Source organism: Megalopta genalis, chromosome 1 (assembly GCF_051020955.1).
Source record: "Megalopta genalis isolate 19385.01 chromosome 1, iyMegGena1_principal, whole genome shotgun sequence".
Classification (NCBI taxonomy): domain Eukaryota; kingdom Metazoa; phylum Arthropoda; class Insecta; order Hymenoptera; family Halictidae; genus Megalopta; species Megalopta genalis.
Window position 1 is genome coordinate 1,420,058 of NC_135013.1, and position 20,542 is coordinate 1,440,599.

General features: G+C 43.8%; 1 protein-coding gene across 9 annotated transcripts in view; it reads left to right on the forward strand.

Moving 5' to 3' along the window:
- The window catches only part of LOC117223969 (uncharacterized), a 117,559-nt gene that overhangs the window by 94,502 nt on the left and 2,515 nt on the right, over nucleotides 1-20,542 (forward strand). For 4 of the 9 annotated variants that reach the window (XM_033476599.2, XM_033476616.2, XM_076528856.1 and 1 more), the window contains 12 exons: nucleotides 856-1,223; nucleotides 1,995-2,226; nucleotides 4,006-4,203; nucleotides 4,733-4,936; nucleotides 5,454-5,617; nucleotides 6,592-9,603; nucleotides 10,656-10,875; nucleotides 12,757-13,641; nucleotides 14,700-14,885; nucleotides 16,280-16,807; nucleotides 18,951-19,048; nucleotides 19,748-19,928. In XM_033476599.2, the coding sequence (XP_033332490.2) occupies nucleotides 856-1,223; nucleotides 1,995-2,226; nucleotides 4,006-4,203; nucleotides 4,733-4,936; nucleotides 5,454-5,617; nucleotides 6,592-9,603; nucleotides 10,656-10,875; nucleotides 12,757-13,641; nucleotides 14,700-14,885; nucleotides 16,280-16,807; nucleotides 18,951-19,048; nucleotides 19,748-19,928 (6,276 nt within the window). Of the gene's footprint in view, nucleotides 1-855; nucleotides 1,224-1,994; nucleotides 2,227-4,005; nucleotides 4,204-4,732; nucleotides 4,937-5,453; nucleotides 5,618-6,591; nucleotides 9,604-10,655; nucleotides 10,876-12,094; nucleotides 12,554-12,756; nucleotides 13,642-14,699; nucleotides 14,886-16,279; nucleotides 16,808-18,950; nucleotides 19,049-19,747; nucleotides 19,929-20,542 lie in introns of those variants that run through there. The other 5 variants (XM_076518213.1, XR_013037245.1, XR_013037246.1 and 2 more) reach the window with 5 other exon arrangements.

Genomic DNA, 20,542 nt, shown 5'->3' on the forward strand with positions numbered 1-20,542 from the left:
CTGCGCGAACGTTGCTAAATTATTATATTAATTCATATAGATTTATTATTCATAACAGATCATATAGATATGATCATAATATGATTCATAATTAGATCATATAGATTCATATAGTAATGCAGTAATTGTTATATTTTGGGAAACTACGAAACGTGAACGTAATTCAATGTATTCTGCAAAAGTATAAGAGAACATTTATCATTTTATTAATATCTTTTTAAAATATTCTATACTCTTCTGTCACGTCCGTTTAATAAACAATTCTTCATATTTGTTTTCATATTTATTCGTATTTGTTTAACGATAATTTAATACACTATTATATTACCTATATTCTGTATATTATATAATATTATAATATTATTATTACTATAGATATTATAGAAATAATATTATTATTATCTATAGTAATATAGATAATATTATTAGTATATATTAATCCATTATATATTATTGAACAAATATGAATAAATAATTATATAATATTATACATATAATAGTATATATCATATTATTACATATTATTATTGAATATTATTATTATTATATTGTTATTATTACATATTATATATACTATTAATATACATCATACTGTGAAACATAACGCGCAATAACATTTACTTTCGTTTTCAACGAACACAGAGATCACTCTTTAAACAATCGTATCCGCGACTTCGACTCATTCTCGCTCATCGGTTCATCAGAATTCAGCGAATTCGATGAATTCGTCCCATACAGTTGATTAATAATAACAATATAGGTTGCACAAGAGCGATGTAAAAAGGAATTTCACCGGGTGCAAGCCAGGAAAATAGTCATCGATCTATTGATAACTCGATTAATCATCGTTATTAGGTGGCTGGCCGAGGGAGGAGGCGAAAAAGGAGTTCGAGGTAGCCGAAGAGGCCGAGAGGGTGCTTGAACTAGTCGAAACTCTGCCCGCCGAGGAAGACATGCACGCGGCGAGCACCAGCGACAAACACTTCTCCTCGGAGAAGATGTCCGAGGCGGGTGGCGAGAATCAATCGGTGCTTACCAAGATGTCGCAGACGATCACCGAGTCATCGACTACCCATACGACCACGAAAAAAGAGTTTATCTCGTCGACGATGTCCTCGACATTGGCGAAGGCCGGACAGGAGCCGACCAGCGTCTGCCTCAAAACCACCATTCACAGCACTGCCCAGTCGTCGTCGGAGAATGGTGCACCTCCTGTTATGCAGGTACGATTTTCTCGGATACGATTGTGTCAGATATATATTGCAATTTAAATTTTGATTAAAAAGATATTTCACTTTTTACCAAATATTCGTTATTATTTAATTTTAAAGGAAAATTATTACTGTAACCGATTTTACTCCTTTGTTAAAATCAACTAATTTTTATTATACATTTTTTTTAGAATTTTTCTATTATAAATTCGTTGTATTTTAATTCCTAGTATGAATCTGTTGTAATTACATTTCTCGTATAAATCTGTTATAATTAAATTTCTAGTATAAATCTGTCACCATTAAATTTCTATTATAAATCTATTATATAATTAAATGTCTATTCTAAATCTGTTAAAATTTTTCTATTATGAATCTATGACAATAAAATTTCTAGTACAAATGCACTATAATTAAATCTCTGTTACAAATCTATTATAATTGAATTTCTATTAAAATTTATATCAACATCCACTACAATTCAAATTCCAATAGAAATCTACGACAATATAAATTCCTATACAAATCTGTTACAATTCAAATTTCTATCAAAAATCTATCACAATTTAAAATTTCTACCATGAATCTATTATAACTGAATTTTCTATTCAAATCTATAATAATAATAATAAAGAATCCCTTATAATTCAATTCTATATTAAAAACTAACAATTAATGTTACTTCTACTTAAAATTAACTGCAATTAAGTACGAAAATCTACCATAAATTGCATTCTTATAAAGTGTTGCATTTAGCTTTAATTTCTCGTTTTTCTTGCGCAGTCGTACAAAGTCGAGGAACACGAAAAGATCGTACAGGATCAGCCGGGTGAGATCCGACAGGAGAAGACGGTGGTGGTGTCTCAGGACGAGGAAGGGATCAAACGCGACATGAAAGCGGCCTCGCAGGTGCCGAAATCGACCAGAAAATCGACAGCGCCGAGATTCGTGTCGCCGATCACAGGAATGATCGTCGATCAGGGGACCGACGTCGTTCTCGAAGGAATAATCGATGGTGAGATCATGCGAATGCTACTTTGTGTCACGTGATATTAATAGTTGGACCACATTCGAGTTTTCCGGTTACTTTCGTTCTAAAATTAATTCGATTTGATAACGTAATTGTGGCCGGCTGTGATTTTCAATCATCAATTTATATTGTCTCGAGCTTCTGCGATCGTTGTCTATCTCGTGGGTAATTTATTATTTTATTTTGTTATTTTTATGTTATATTTGTGTTATATTATGTCATATTTGTGTTTTATTATGTTATATTTGTGTTATTTTATGTTATATTTATGTTATATTCTGTTATTATTATTATTATTATTATTACTATTATTATTATATATATTATTATTATATATATATATATTTAGGAGCGATCAATTTAATGCTAATCGCGATGCATCGATCTGTTCCGATTAATATTTCAAGCATAGTTTCCTAAATTGATTTTGAGAAATTAGAGTTGTTAAAATTAAAATTCAGAGAATTATTCCATGAAGATATGCAGGGCTTTGTAATTTGTTTCGCCGACTTGTCTGCGCGATTGCCAAAACTGTCGGCCACTGACAGCGAGTGACGGACTATTTAAAAAGAGAAACAATTCTGACGCCACGTGAATTATTGCTGTAGGGTTAGCCAATCGTTGTCGACCCACTATTCGTACCTCGAAGGTTAATATTTATCGTGTTGTGCTATCTATGCATCCTTTGCCATCAAAAGTTCAAATAAGTTGCAAAAGAATTTGGGAAGATTGTTCTTCGAATAGCGCGCGTAGAATTATTAAGAAAACAAACGGGAGTTTTATGCAAAAAATATAAATAATAATTATGTACTAAATAAATGAATGTTTCGCGATGTTCTACTTCGAAATCTGCTTTGCCGATAAATAACAATAGCATCGGTAAAGTTCGATTGGATCGACGGTATTTGTACAAGAATTTGTTATAGAATAATACACTGAGATTTTAATGGCCAACTATTTCATATTATAGAATTTAAATTGTAGTTAAATTTTAGTTAAATTGTAGTTAATTTTAAATAGAAGTAAAATTAATTGTTATTTTTTAACATAGAATTGAATTATAAAGGATTTTTTATTATACATTTAAATAGAAAACTTTAAATTGTGATAGATGTTTAATAGAGAAATTTGAATTCTAACAGACTTTTATAAGAATTTAAATTCTAGTAGATTTTTATTGATATTTGAATTGTAGTGGATGTTGATACAAATTTTAATAGAAATTCAATTGTAAGAGATTTATAATAGAAATTTAATTGTAGTGGATTTGTACTAGAAATTTAATTATAATAGATTCATCATAGAAAAATTATAATGGTTTTATACTAGAAATTTAATTATAGTAGATTCATAACAGAAAATTATAATGAATATTTATCATAGAAATTCTATTTTATGTAATAGTAACGTCAATGTTTCATTCTGAAAGGTGTTTGACTTCCACTTTTGGCAAGCGCCCTCTTTCTCTCTGGTTTATCTTTCTCTCTGAAAGATTTACCACCCACTAAATTCTTGTTGCAATATTTTCCCGCACAGTTTAACGACTCGTTAATCCATTATTCAAGCGATTCGACTCCACGACTCTAATTTTACAAAATAATTAGAACACAAATGCCACGTTGACTGCGGTTGGAGGATTAAGAAATATAATATTCTGATGAAAAGTAATCGCGCGAATTGAAATATTTCCGTTATTTATCGTAGTTTAATTCTTGAACGAAACCGTGTAATATTTGAGTGACCGTTTCTGTATATTTTCCGCAGGATATCCTCCGCCTTCAATCACATGGTCGAAGAATGGTCAGGAGCTGAAGTCGAAGGATGGCCTGGCGATTAGTTATGCGCACAATCACATCCGACTGGAACTGAAAAACGTGAACGTTAAGGACGCAGGCCGATACACCTGTTCCGCGAACAACGATGTTGGATCGGCCAGCAGCACAGCCGATCTAGTTGTCAAAAGTACGAGAAAAGTATCAAATTGTTTCCAAAAAAAACCTCACTCTTTGCTGGTACTATTAAATTAGTTACAGTACATTTAAATTAATTATAGTGCATTTCAATTAATTATAGTACTTTTAAATTAATTATAGAGCGTTTCAATTAATTATAGTACATTTAAATTAATTATAGTGCATTCAAATTAATTATAATACATTTAAATTATTTACAGTACATTCAAATCAATTATAGTACTTTAAAATTAATTATAGTGCATTTCAATTAATTTTAATGCGCCGCAATTAATTATAGCATATTTCAATTAATGTATGTACTTTAAAATTAACTATAGTACATTTTATACAAGTACATTTGAATTGATTAACGTGCGACGAAATTCACTTCTGCAAGAAAATGGAACTTCTTCTTCTCGTTATTTTCACACGGACAATACTTTAAAAATTTTAATTTTAATTTTACTGTTTCGAGAATAGCTTGATCTTCTGGCAAGCTGAAATAGCGATACATAAATATTCGAAAATGATTTCAGAAACGATATTCCCACCCGTATTTGGCAGAAGGCTTCAGGCCCAGGTGGTGAAACGTGGCGATCGTGTCAACATGGAGGTGGAGATTACCGGAACCCCGGAACCAACGGTTTCCTGGTTCAAGGACGACATACCGATCAAGGAACGCCCGCCCGAATTGAGAATGAAGCAGCAGGGAAATTGTTACATGTTGATTATTGACAAAGGTGGGCCATTTCACGATAATTGTGTGGCCATATAAATTACGCTAACTAGGTCAGAAAATATTTACGCACATTTTTCTTGTTCTTAATTATTTAACACCGACACATCGTTAAGGAAAATAGGTTTTAATATTTACAAGTTCAGAGAAATAGTTTTTAATATTTACATGTCCAAGGAAAATAGGTTTTAATATTTACAAGTCCAAGGAAAATAGTTTCTAATATTTACAAGTCCAAGGAAAATAGTTTTTGATATTTGCAAGTCCAGGGAAAATAGTTTTTAAGATTTACAAGTTCAAGGAAAATTGTTTTTAATATTTATAAGTTCAAGTAAAATAGTTTTTAATATTTACAAGTTTAAGGAAAACAGTTCTTAATATTTACAAAAAGAAGGAAATATCTGCGGTATTAATAATAAAGCAACAAAATTCGAAGTTTATTGAAAGCTTCGTTTTCGTTTGAACTTTAAAATTGAGATTCTACCGATACGATGCAATTCTAATTCGTATCGTTTAATCAGCCGAGATGCATCATTGCGGCAAGTATATGGTTCGGGCGACGAACGCCGGCGGGGAAGCTCAGAGCATAGCCGATTTTGCTGTTTTCGAACCAACGCCTGACACGATGGTCGAGGTCCACAAAACCCTCGTCTATGAGAACATCCACGACAAGAAACAACTTCAGGTAATCTCGGTGCTTTTCTGTAAATTTAACGATACCATACTAGGATACTTTATTGCCAGACTCTGCTGATCTTCGTGCAAGATTAATTCATCTATTAATAATTTCAGTACGTTGAAAAACAATATAATAATATTCTTATTCTTTTAATTCTCCTATAAATGCATAAAATTCGCAATCATTTTAAAAAAATTGTGTACCTATTTACGAATTTTGCACTGAACCAGGAAAGTGCTAATTATGCATCGGTTGTTGAATTTAGAACAGAAATATTTCCAGAATTTGTTAGCTTACGAGTGAAACGATGTTTCCATTGTAAAACATGCTCGGTGATTTCCAGAAAACTATAGCAGGTTTTAAACAACATTTTGTATTTAGAAAAATACATATTTACAAGTATATGACAAGCTATAAAATTGGTTGCGATAGTCCAATTATAATATAATATATAATAATGTATAATAATATATATTATATATAAAAGTATATATAATATATAGTAATGTATATAATATATAAAATAATATATGTAATATATAATAATTTACAACATTATCAAAATGTCCTAGCAATTAGTAAAATAATTATAGTATTCTTGATGGTATCGCAATTTACAAGTATATAGCAAGCTATAAAATTGATTGCGATAGTTTAATTATATTATAATATATAATGCATAATAATATATGTATATAATATATAATAATATATATGATATTATAAAATAATATATATGATATATAATAATATATATAATATATCAAATATATAATATAATTTACAACATTTCATCAAAATATCCTTGCAAAATAACTAAAACAGTTACAGTATTCTCGGTACTGTAATTCACAAAACAGTAACAAAAAGTCCTCGTTCAAATCGGAACAAACGACAGAACTCCTACAAAACGGAAACGGTCACACCATCCTCCCAAAAAACACAGCCCCGTGTTAAACTCTCTTCTATAATTTACGTAGTCCGACTCGAAGAAGAGCGAAGCGTCATTTTCCACGAAACAGACAATCTCACAGCCGGCGATCGCGTCGACGCAGCCGATCCCGACAATAAAACCGCCGCCGTTGGTCTCGTCGTCGTCGATGTCGCAGACCACGCGGACGGTGGAGAAGCTCGAGAAGCCGGAGATGTCGCGGTCGGAGACGATCTCGTCGACGTTGGAGTCGCACCAGACGGAGACCAAGTCGGAGCAGAAGTACCACATGAAACTCGAACACAAGACGCCGCCGATCATCGACGCTAAAAAAGAACCGGAAACAATATCTAAACAGTTCATCCGCGAGGAGAAGAAGCTGGCCGAGACGAAGATCGGGGAGCCGACCGGTCTGTTCGAGTCGAAGACGACGACGGAGAACGAGAACATAGAGACGTCGACGATAGCGAAGAAGGACGCGCTGAGTTTCTTCGAGTCGATGACGAAGGAGTCAACGACGGAGCCGGCGTCGAAGGGGCCGCCGAAGGAGATGATCAAGCTGGTGGACGAGACGGACGGCCGGGAGGCGAAGGTCGGCCGGCTGACGAAGAGCTACGAGAAGACGAGCTACCAGGAGGTGAAGAAGCCGGAGCCGCGTCCGCCGGAGCTGCAAGCGACGAAGAAGGCGGTGCACGAGATCTTCACGAAGCTGGAGCAGGCGGGCGGCCCTCCTCGAGGCGTGGACAACAAGCTGTTCGACTTCCCGTACGAGAGCTACAAGCCGGCGCCGGTGGAGACGAAGAAGACGACGATACAGGAGACGATCAGCTCCGGGTCGTCGTCCTTCCAAGGCTCGTTGATGACATCGAAGACGGAGAGCAAGTCGGAGCTGCTGATGACAGGGTTCGAGCTGAAGCCGGAGCCGCCGCCGGAGATTGGCTACATGCCGAAGCCGGAAGAGATGGCGAAGAAGAAGCGGCCGGACGTGTCGGTGAAGGCGAAGCAGCTGCAGGAGTCGTTCGAGAAGACCTTGTCCCCGGTAGACGCGCCGATCGGCGGCGTCAAGATCTTCCCGACCGCGTCGCCGCGGCTCCCGGAACCGGTGAAGCCCGCGACGACGTTCTCGGTGCCGCCGCCTCCGTTCGAGCTCGACAAGAAGGAGGTGGTGGAGGAGGTCTGCGTGAAGAGGGACGCGCACGAGAAGAAGGACTTCGCGCCGAGCTTGAGGCCCGCGTCGCCCGGCAGGCCGTGGTCCTCGTCCTCGGACGTGGAGACGAGGTCGCACGTGTCCACCGACCTGTCCGAGTACAGGTGTCACTCGGCCGCCTCCAGTCACCAGGAAATCCTGAGGTCGTCCTCGCCTCGACCATCGGCGGACGCGCTCGCCATGGAGAAGTCATGGGCGAAGAAGTGCGCTGACTCGTCGAGGAAGTCCTGGCCGCCGCAGGAGGACGCCAAGTTCAAGCAGGAGTGGCAGGTACCGGCGGAGGACTACAAGACCTCAACTAAAGAGTCCAGGCGGGAGGTGGAGGAGACGCCGGACGGCGGGATCAAGAGGATCAGCACGGAGTCGACGAGCAGCACGGAGAGACGGTCCTGGAGCACGAAGCAGGAGGCCACGGAGAAACTGGAGAAGATGACAAAGCGGGCGCCGTCGCCGCCTAGGGTCCAACCGATCATTTACAACGCGGAGACGATCAAGGTCGACCACACGGTGAACAAGATGGAAGAGAAGTCGCTGTTCGAGAAGTACTCGAGCGAGTGCGACGTGAAGAAGTCGGAGATGTCTGAGAAGATCGAGCAGTTCAGCTCGAAGAAGTGGTCGGCCGGGGACGAGCTGAAGGCTCCGGGGCTGGTCAGGAGCGTGGAGCCGCCGAAGAGGCCCGCGGCGCCGGTCTACCATCCGCCGGAGCCGATTCCGACCGCCGTTCTGGATCAGATCGTGCTGGAGCCTGGCCCGCCGCCGGAAATCGGATACATGCCGGGGCCGGTCACGATGGAGAAGAGGACGGAGAAGTTCGAGAAGACTTTCGAGGCGTCTCGCGAGTACCAGCCGGCGAAGGCGGCTCCAGCGGCGATCCGGACCGTCTCCCCGGCGCCTAGAAGAGAGGAACAGCCGCCGGCCTTGCCACCCAAGGACGTTCGAATGACTCCGCCGCCGCTTCCTGCGAAGCAGCCGCCTCCTGCGGAGCCTCTGGAGCCGTTCCCGTTCAAGCCTGTCCCTGCGCCGCAGCAGGCCAAGGCGGCGAAGATAGCTCCCCCGGCGACTCCCAGCAAGTTCGTGAAGGGCTCGTTCGGCCAGGAGAGCGACTACGAGTCGGACATGGACGGCCACTTGAAGGCCAAGTGGCGGCCCTACGAGAGCGACAGCGAGGAGCCGCGATATCGTCGAGTGCAGGCTCCGGTCGCCGCGCAGCCGGCCAGGCCGAGATCCACCGAGCCGGAGCCTCTGCCTCCCTCGAAGTTCGAGGTTCCGCCGACAGGCTTGTCCACGTCGACGATCAGCAAGGAACACCTGGAGACCTGCAAGAGACAAACCACCATCAAGAGGCAGGAGAAGGAGATCAAACAGCAACAACAGCAACAGAAGTACCAGGTGGTCCAGCCGGCTCCTATCGAGCTGAAGCCAGGCTCCCCTCCCATCTACGTGCAGCCGGCGGCCAAGAGTCCCACGGTGAAGAAGCCCGAGTCTCCAAAGTTCAAGGTCAAGACCTTCCAGCAGGAGAGCGGTTACATGGCCGACACCGACGAGCCTTTCCATCAGAAGAGCTCCGTCGCGTCCATACAGAAGAGCTTCGGCAAGCACGAGTCCTCCTCCAGCAGCTCCCACATGGAGTCCCGGTCCTCTTACTCGGAGAGCCGGTCGGAGTTCTTCCAGAGCAAGAGCTACGAGAGCCGCCAGCAACAGCAGAGGACCGACTCGTTTGCTCCTCCGGCGCCAGTCGCCCCGGCTTCAAAGCCTGCTCCGTCATCGGCCGCCGGCTATCAGCAGCACAGCTGCTTCCTGGAGAAAAGCTACGGCTCCTCGAGCAGCTCGCCGTCGAGATACGCGTCCACGAAGGTTCGACAGCGTGTCGTGTGTGTCCGTCGCTTCCATTGTCCGCGGAACTAACCATCCCGGCTCCTCTGCGTCGAGCAGGTCCTCGAGCATGGTTGCTGCGAATTAGCGCTTGCCTTTCTGCGGAATCTTTCAGGATTAATCCGGACAACGTTTGCGTTTTCGCGTGAATTGTTTGGTTTGTTTCTAACCCAGGACTGCTAGGAATGATGATAGCTCAGCCGTCTGATTTTCGCAGGAATCAGTGGCGAATATTGTCTCTAACACATGTGTCGTATTATTAACCCTTTCATGGACCCGATATGAATTTTCAGAAATTGGAATTTTATCATATAGTAATACAGCTGTTATTTCTAATTTTTCCCCCCAATATACAGGGTATTCCATAAATGTCTCGCAACTGGAAGCGGGAGATACCTCGGGTCATTTGAAGCAACTTTTTCCTTTGCGAAAATGTTCTACGAGGCTTCGTTTACGAGTTATTAGCGAAAAACGTTGACCAATTAGAGATCGCGCACGGCTGACGCCCCGTCCTAGTGGTCACTGCCGCCGCGCCAGACGGCCGGCGCGACGCGGCATTGGCCGCGAGGGCGGAGCACCGGCCGCACTCGCTCTCCGATTGGTCACTGTTTTTCGTTAATAACTCGTAAACAAAGCGTCGTAGAACATTTTCGCTAAGGGAAAAGTTGCTTCGAATGACCCGAGGAACCTCCCACTTGCAGATTTCGAGACATTTTTGGGATATCCTATACAAATGGCAGCAAGTTTCAACGGTGGAAATATTTGAGCCTGGCGTCCATATGTGGTCGCGCTAAAAGTGGACGGGAAGCCTAATTTCCAGTGCCTGGGAAAGGGTTAAATCGAGTTTACAGTTCGTCGAAATAAACGAATTATAACATTTTGAGAAGGCATTGTTTATTAACGATAGTCGCGTGTGATAGCATTCGTTGCTTGCGCACGAACGAAAATTTTTGCGTCGCCTGTATCAAAGAAATTTTTGTGCCGCACGAAACGGTGAAATTGTTTGAACAACGTTCCGTGTTACCGTTTTCCAGGAAACCGTCTACTCCGCGGATCAGTCGCAGAAGAAGTTGGAGACGTCGAAGAAGATTCTGCCGCCGTCCCCGAGTCCTTCGAAATTCGTGAAGAGTGAATATCGTGAGAGCGACTACGAGAGCGACTACGACGGCAGAATACCGACCCTGTGGAAGCCGAGAGGCTACGAAAGCGACGATCAGTCTTTCAGACCCGTGAAACCTAGTCTCGCTGGTCCAGGTATTTACGAATCTCAATAAATTAGATCGTAATCACTGTGCCGCGACAATTTATGAAATAGTCGGTAAAAAAGAAAAAAAAACAATAGATAACCGGTAAGATCTAGGAACCGTGTGATTCGAAAGAGATATTATTATTTATTAATTAGTCGAATTCATTGGACCTCTGAAATTGAAATATACTTTCTTAGATATCGAATTATAATGCTTCAATTCTAAATGCTCTTCTTCTCATTGACACGCTCGGCAAGTTGAACGGTAATTTATTTATAAGAAGCGAAACGGTAATTAATTATTAATGTCCGCATTTGGCAAATTTTGCAAAACGGTTGCAAGTCATTTGCTGCTATTTAATAGTGAGAATTTTGTATCGCGTTACACGATCTTTCGAAAGACAAAGTTCTTTTAAATTAATTACATTTTTGTGCTTTTATGTAATAAAAATATGGGGCACTAATATTTAATAGAACTTTCTTCTTCATTGTTGCGATAGAGCGATAATAGAGCTGCGCGAACAAAAGGCGCCGTGTCTGCAAAGTTTTAAGAAAAAGTACTGTTTCCGTCGAAATATCTTGCACGATAATCTGAGGAACCGGTCGATTCAGAATTAATTTAATAAAAACTATTTTCGTCCATTTTCGATCACTCGGCGCACTCTTTCGTTTATGGGAATCGATAATCAACTTCTTCTCAACAATTTCGCTGTTACACTTCGCTTGACTCTGCAAACGTCCCAAAAATGTCTCGCAATCCGAAAGTGGCGGGTTCTTCGGATCATTCGAAGCAACTTTTTCCTTTACAAAAATTTTCTCCGAGGCACCGTTAACGAGTTATTAACGAAAAACAGTGACCAATGAGAGGCGAGCTCGGCTGGCGCGAGGCGGCCGAGCCAATGAGCGGAACTGGGCTTCGCGCGCTGGTTGCCTGGGCCGCCTCGCGTCGGCCGCACTCCATTCTTATTGGTCACTGTTTTTCATTAATAACTCGTTAACGGTGCCTCGGAGAAAATTTTTGTAAAAGAAGAAGCTGCTTCAAATGATCCGAGGAACCCGCCATTTCCGGATTGCGAGACATTTTTGGGACACCCTATAGATTCGCCGAAAGAGAATTGGCTTTCGACGAAACTCGCTAGAACGATAACAATAACAACAAGAACAAGAACAATAACAGGCGTACATAGCCGCGGCAATGGGTCTCACGAATTTTCGACTTTTTTCCAGCTTACAACAAGTAGTCCTCCTGGCAAGCTTTCTTCCCCTCTCGTTGTTTACCTCGCAAGACAAGTTCTCCTCTCTTCCCGCTTCGCTTGCTTCTCTCTATTCTTCTCGGCCGCTCGAAGTACGTACTACAAACCCTTCCCCCCGGCTTTTCTCTTCACCCTGCCAGCTCGTGGCTAACCCGCCTTCTTCTTCTTCTTCTTCTTTTTCTTCTTCTTCTTTTTCTTCTTCTTCTCCTTATTCCACGTATGTCTCGCCTGTCTCACTGTCACGCTGGTTTCACCTTCGTTCTCGAAACACAATAAAGCGAAACGTCGCGCAGAAATCCGAAAGCATCTGAGGAGCCCCCGATAAAGGGAGATAAAAATATCGAAGAGTCGCGTCCGTCGATCGAGAGAGCTACTCCCCCACGAAAAAAACAAACAAACAAAACAAAACAGAAAAACTGATCGAAAGCACGAAGAGACGCACGATCACCGCCGCCGCTCGAAATTCGTTCGCCGAGACGACGCCGATTCGATCCAACGTCGCGTGAAACCGGTCGGTCGATCGCCAGATGGCAGCACCGTCAGCCCCCACTCTCTCTCCGCTTTCATCGGCTCGGCGCGAGAGCCGGTCCGCCGAGTCACCGTGGTCGATCACCGGCGACTATTTTCTCCCGATAGGAAAACCGAAGGATTCGCCGGCGCTGCTGATCGAAGAGATTTCGCTCGAGCAGAGATCGAAGGAGCTGGCCAAGAGGGAGGAGAAACGTGCCGCTACGCCGACCAAGCCGAAGACGGTCCTCTTGCCAGGCTCGCCGCCGGAACTGGCGTACGCGCCGCCGCAGCCTCACCGTCAGCCGCAGCCGCAGCCTCAGCGTCAGCCGCAGCCGCAGCCTCAGCGTCAGCCGCAGCAGCAGCCTCAGCGTCAGCCGCACGTCCAGCCGCAGCCGCAGCCGACCTACTACGAGGCTAGGTCCGGCGTGCCGTTCCACAACGCGATCGGCACCGAGACGAAGAAGACGGTGCGGATGGACGAGTCGACCGAGAACAGCCGCCGGATCGTGACGATGGAGCAGACCAGCCGGGTGATCAAGTTCGGCGACGGCCAGAAGACCGGCGCCGCCGAGTTCGCCGGGTTCGAGAGGCAGCGGCCGCAGTACAAGGTGCCGGTCCCGAAGAAGTTCGTGCAGGGCCAGTTCCGCGAGTCCGACTATGAGAGCGACATCGACACCAGGATCAGGCCGAAGTGGGCGCCGCCGGACAGCGACACCGAGGAGCCCAGGTACAGGAAGGTTCAGCCGCCCGCCGCCAAGTCGCCGAGGTCGTCGAGCGCGCCGGTCCGGCAGGAGCACGTGGTGTCGCCGATGGAATTCGACCGGGGCCCGGCCGCGGCCGTTCTCAAGAGACAGACCTCGATGAGCCAGCTGAGGGACGAAGGTCGCAGAAAGACCGAGTCCGAGGCCAGGATCAAGAGGGACTCCGAGCCGAGGCAGCAGGAGCTCAAGCCTGGCTCTCCGCCCGAGTTCGGGTTCGTTTCGAGGACCGACGTGAAGAGGGCCGCCAACCGTAAGAATCTCGACAATGTCTCTGTTGCATCGCATGCTTTATCGCCGGCGGCAGGATGCTTTTCTTACTTCGTCGGACCGATTCGACGAGCACTCGGCGAGCAACTCGGGACCGGAACTCGGGAACTCGGGACGTCGTTCGTTTCGGAGAGGCGTGGAACGGCCGTCCGTTCCCTCGGGTTTCCTGGTTATTTGGTGGCGCAGGAAGTCACCGTTACCGCGCATTCCCTCGGATCTCGCGCGACGTCTGTCGGCGGCGCCGCGGGGTGGGGGCAGTCGGGCGGAGCTGCGCCAGAGGGCAGCGCAGTCGACGCGGCCAATCGCGCACGCGGGAGCGTACCTGGCTGCTCTGCTGCTCTCTGCCCCCACTCCGCGCGACTGCTCCGCCGTGACGTCATCGATGGGCATCCCGCGACACTCGAGGGAACGCGCAATCGCGATTAGATTTTAGAAATACGCGAGCCGCGGAAAAAGCGGAAATGCTGTAAGTGAAAAAGGTAATTTCTGGATAACGGAGAACGAGTTTAAAGTTCTGTGAAACGCGATAACGTGAATGATCGTTACTACTCTTCTATGCGAGCCTGTTTCGAGCTTCGACTTGATACGATTAAATAATAACGATAAAAAAGAATACGATTTTATAATATTAAATCAACAAAGATTGACTTACAACACTTTTGCTGTAACGCTAGGTTTACGGGACCCGTCGAAACGACGGGTTTTGAGAAGATAACTTTTCAATTGTTTAATTATTCGCATTGTAAAGATATCATATCTGTTATCGCATCATGAATACATGATTATTTGCGGCAAATATTGCAACAACATTTGCCGCTAAAAATCAGAAAATCTAGCGTTAAACGGCTCGCATAGAGAACAGAACGCCGTCTCTTTCATTCTCCGGCTATAGCATACTTTCATTCGACTGGTCGGCACATCGACATCGTCTTCTCACGATTAACTTTCCGCGTCTATCATTCTCCTCCTTCGCTTGCTCGTACGCCGCTCGCAAGATCGCTCTCGCCTCCCCGTAACACGAAAACTCTGAAACATCCGCAGACGTCGCGTCGCGTCACATGAGCGACATGACCAGCAGCTTCAAGTCGAAAACCGAGAAATTCGTCAACGACATCCAGTCGGATCTGAAGCAGGGCAAGCCGATCCTGAAGCATCCGGCCGACAGCCGATCCACCGAGGCCGACGAGCCGCGTACCTACAGAGAGGAGTCACGACTTTCGGAGCACGGTAATCGATTTAACAACAGTTAATTCGTACAGCGTTGCGACAACAGTACATTCCGAAGCTTGCACGAGGTGTACAAGATGTGTCCCAAAATTATCGTGCAAGGGAGAAATGAGGAGTTCCTGAGGTGATTTGAAACAATTTTTTCCTTAGCGAAAATGTTCTACGAGGCTTCGTTTACGAGTTATTAACGAAAAATGCTGACCAATGAGAGATCGCGAGCGGCTCGCTCCCCGCCCTAGTGCGCATTACCGCTGCGCCAGGCGGCCGGCGCGACGCGCATTGGCCGCAAGGGCGGAGCGCCGGCCGTGCGCGACCTCTCATTGATCACTGTTTTTCGCTAATAACTCGTAAACGAAGCCGCGGATTGCATTTTCGCTAAGGAAAAAGTTGCTTGGAATGACCTCAGGAACACTTCACTTCTCGCTTAATTTTCTCGCAATAATTTTGAGACACCTTATAGTCCTTGCACTTTTCTGTCTACATTCCCCCTCTTAGTGGCTGTCCCATTGCCGCAGCTATTGTTCCATTGTCGCTATTGGCCAACGGCGATCCACGTCATCACCGTCCTCGGCCAGTAGCCGCGATAACCGCGGCAGTGGAGCAACTAGAAAGAGGAAGGGGGGAATGTCGACAGAAAGGTGCCTTCTTGTCGCGCGAGGACTATAGTTAGCATCGAGGGCGTTCTTCCGATATTTTTCACATTCTTTTCTTATTCTTACGGCACATTTGACGTTACAATTTCTTCAATATTTCTTTAGTTAATTACTCGTTGCATATTTTCACACATATTGTCGCATATATTTTCGCATATACAGGGTATCCCAAAAATGTCTCGCAATCCGGAAATGGCAGGTTCCTTGGATCACTTGAAGTAACTTCTTCCTTTACAAAAATTTTCTCCGAGGCACCGTTAACGAGTTATTAACGAAAAACTGTGACCAATAAGAGGCGAGCTCGGCAGGCGCGAGGCGACCGAGCCAATGAGCGGAACTGAGCTTCGTGCGGTGGTTGACTGGGCCGCCTCGCGTCAGCCGTACTCGATTCTTATTGGTCACTGTTTTTCGTTAATAACTCGTTAACGGTGCCTCGGAGAAAATTTTTGTAAAGGAAGAAGTTGCTTCAAACGATCCAAGGAACCCGCCATTTCTGTATTACGAGTTATTTTTGGGATACCCTGTATTTCTGCATATGTTACGTATCACTTTCACACACACACGATAAACCGTGTAAAACGTCGAACCGACACGTTAATCAGTCGCGAGAAATGTCGACGAGTTCCCGGAGCGTTAAGGAAAGTGTAAAAAAAAAGAAAAGTAAGAAAAAAGTGAAAAGCGAAAGGTAAAATCGTCGGACCCCCGTAGCCACCACGGAAACCTAACGAATAACGAACGCAGGAACGAAGCAAATCGATCCGGACACCGGGCTGATATACTTCAAGTACGACTTCGGGTACGAGTTCGGGATCGTGTTGCCCGGCGAGGGGAAGAGGACGGTGAGCAGCGCGAACAGAACGATCCAAGGTCAGAGACGGGGCAGCGACATCGAGGTGCCGATCGTCCACGAGTTCACCGCGAGAAAGGAGAACGGTTTCGCGAAGAGGAGCGGCTCGACGGGCTCGTCGGGCCGGGCCGGCAAATCGGCCGGCAAGTTCGGCGCCTCGAAGACCGTGAAATGGGAGCCGACGTCGGAGAGCGAGTTCTCGGAGGCGGAGGACGTCCGGAACGCGAGAAAGAGGCAGTCGCAGACGCAGACCGACGGCGGTGCCGCGATGACGGCACCCAGCCTCCTGATACCCTGTTCGCCGTCGCCGTCCAGATGGGACCACACGACGCCCAGTCCGCTTTCCTTGAGCCCAAGCTTACCGAGCCTTTCCCCCAGATACAGTAGCACCACCGGACCACCCAGCAACGTCGACTCCGCAGGTACTCGCCTGCTTCCGAGCTGCCCAGCAACGGCCCTCGACCTTGCTTGTCCTAGTTCAGAGTTCGGCATTCGTCCAATTCCCTCGAAGACATACAGTGGACTCCCATTGATATTTGGACGCTTTTCAGAACGCAGTAACTTCTTTAAGAATGGAATAAACGATTCGAATTGGTTTCTAGACGGTAGAGGGACTGGTATACTGGACAATGACTGAACTATTTTGTTACAATTTTGCTATTACATGCTTGGAGGACGATAAAACGAAATATAAGACTCTGGTTTTCTAACTTTTTTGTCCGAGTCTGTATAACGAAAATTTAGATATAATTCGTCATATAATTTCGTCAAATTATGTATAACGTACGCTTGGTACGCTCCCGCGTATCTGCACTGCCACCCAGTGATTCTACGTTGCGCGTACTGCTATCTAGCGGCGGCGCTAGTTAAACTACGTCCGTGAACCGAGTACGCATCGATGTGGCGCGCTAACCTGTCAAAAGACGCTGGTAATTCGTCAAATTTGGACGCGCGTAACTTTTTAACGACGAGGTCAGGACTTACTTTAATTACATTCCTAAATTCGGGACTTCGGTTTTTGGACTTTTCTCGATAAAATCCGTTGGTATGTCCACTGTAAGGTCAACAAAATAGAAACCCCCAAGGTAAAGTTTAGCCGTTTTTTTCACTTGAATCGACTGCCTCTTCGAAATTCTGAAACGGTAGATCGAACTTGCCGTCGTCTTTGAGATCGGCGAGTCAAAATCTACGGGAAAGACGTACAACATGCAAAAAGAAATCCAACTGTATACGGTGTTGGGTAAATCACAATTTCGTTGGAATGTTTTGTTTGACGTAGTACAATTTATATTTCTATTAATAGTCCATTATAATTTATAATTTTCTAGTTCATCATAATTTCAAATCCATTACAATTTAAATTTCCAACAGGGAAGAAAGTAACCAATAAATTACGGGAAAAAGGCACTTTATATATTTTATCATTTTCGATACTTATTCGAACGAATTTTTATTCGGATCAACCCTTGGTGAGATCATTTTTTATTAGTTTTTTATTAGTTATTCGACAGTGTCAAATAATATTTAATTCGTTAAGTCCTCGTCATCCGAATCAAATTTTTGCCCAACTCTGGCCTAGTTTCGGCAGCTTACGCCTCCGACCACTTGTCACACGAACTTTAATACCTGATGGCTTTCACCTTTGCTCTTTGTGCTCACCTTTGATGGCTGCTTGCACGGCTGGCGAGGCGTTCCTTCTGCTTGGGTTTGTTTCTGTTATAGGCAGAGTGATATTTGTGGCAGAAATGCTTCAAGAACTATTTCAAATAAACGGATTCTTTACAATTTAACATAAGTAGTATCTCAAACGGGGAATTAAATTGTAATATATACAATATCTTATTTTGATAAATTATAAAATAATCTATTTTGACAAACTGAAACGTAAAATAGAATATTTTTATTTTCGTATTATATAAAGCAGAAAATAAAATAATTTACTTCGGTGATCAAAAACATTATTTTACAAAATTATTTTATTTCGACAATATAAAATACAAAATACAATATTTGTTTTTGATGATCTAAACTATAAAATGAAATATATTATTTCCGATGATCTAGAATCTAGAGAATAAATTAAAATACTTCGTCTCTGAAAATTCCTGCGAGGAAAATATTTTTAACGCAGTCGGTTTCGTCGCAATTATCCCGACGAGGAGCTTCAATCGAATCTTCAGCATCGTTTTTCTCTCGAAATTGTGTACATGACAGCTGCGCCCTCCGTTACATATCACCGCAACGGAATAAAACCTGCTTTTTCTCTTAAGTTCTTTCACCAGCAACCTCGTTTCCTCGGCTTTGAATTTCGACTTTCCCACTTTGGCTCGACGGCAACGTTGCAGATGTTCTTCACGAATTTGTCACTACTGCCACCACTGTTTGCTCCACGGTTATGCTCGCTTCTGTCTCCAATTAATACCGTTCTATTCGAACGTTCCTCCGATGTGCAATAAACGTTCCGCCTAATGTTGCGATGATAACTTTGTTATTTATTCCGCGAGGTTAAACGTAGAAACACACGCTGAAAGAGGCTCGCGAGTTAAATCGAGCTGATTATTCTAGGATCGCCGTGGCCGACGACAAATGGAGTGGCCTCGAGCAAAGAAGTGATTCAACCTTATCTCGAAATACTACCGAAGAAGGCTCCCCTCTTCATCACGGTAAGATATCCTCGCGTCGTGTTCCGATCGCACGGTAATTGGTCGAATTATTAGGGAATTCAAATTCGTTAGGGTAATTGTAGGTGTTACTGCGGTTTCTCAACGAAGACAGAACTTTGACAGAGAAAACAAGACCTTTTACGCCAATAAATTGACAACTCGAGCTACACCTATTTATTCTTTAACTCGAATATTCACTTTTTTTCAAAATATTGGATCTCTGAAAGCACAGATTTCATTGAAAAGCGTAACACAGGGTGTCCCGAAAATGTCTCACAATCCGGAAATGGGAGGTTCCTGAGTTCATTTGAAGCAACTTTTTCCTTTACAAAAATTTTTTCCGAGGCACCGTTAACGAGTTATTAACGAGGAACAGTGACCAATGAGAGGCGAGCTCGGCTGATGTTTTTTTTGTTAGCTCATTGGCTCGGTCGCCTCGCTTCAGCTGAGCTCGCCGTTCATTGGTCATTATTTTTCGTTAATAACTCGTTAACGGTGCCTCGGAGAAAATTTTTGTAAAGGAAGAAGTTGTTTCAAATGACCCGAGGAACCCGCCACTTTCGGATTGCGAGATATTTTTGGGACACCCTGTATATATTTGACAAGGAATAGAGTAAAAGATATTAGAAAATATTCGAGGCACAAATATTCGATGCACGAATTTCAATGATTTCGAAATGGCAAAAATATTGATTGCAGCCGCTGAGGGACATCGCAGTGGTCAGCGGACAAACGGCAAGATTCGAGTGCATTGTTCAAGCTGAACCGCAGCCGAATATCTTATGGTCCAAGGACGGTAGAATCGTCGAGAATTCTTCGAGCTACGAAATCCACTATAGAAACGGCGTTTGTCGTCTGACTATAGTGCGAGCTTATCCCGGTACGTATCTGTCCACGCTACCAGCGACTTTTTTTCAAGAACTGTTGCGATTACAAAAAAAAGCTATAGAGGAAAAAGCTTTATAGTTTTTTATGGTCCGTAAGACAGTGTACATCAATTTCGGATATTTGTATTAGTTTTCGAGAAATGAAAGTGACCTCCAGTTTTTTAAATGAAATGCCATGTGTTCTTTTATATCGTATTAAAGTGTGTGTCAAGATGAATTCATTCGTATACGATATAATGACTTTCGAGGTCACACAAGAACAAAAGCAGGCATTGCAACGAAAACTTGACAAAACAGCATATTTATGAATCTCTATATTCTCTATATAAATATTCTATAGAGATCTATAATAATCTATATTATCTATATCTATCTCTATATATGTATATATATTATCCATGTAAATATAATATCTATATTCTCTATATAAATCTCTATATTAGAAACAATAGAAAATATATGTGTACAAATATAACATTTTGTCGAGTTTTCGTTTAGATATCATTAATAATGTGAAAGCTACTTTCAAGGCTATAATTATGCATACCACTGTACACACACACACACACACACACACACGCGCGCGCGCGCGCGCGCGCGGGGTAAA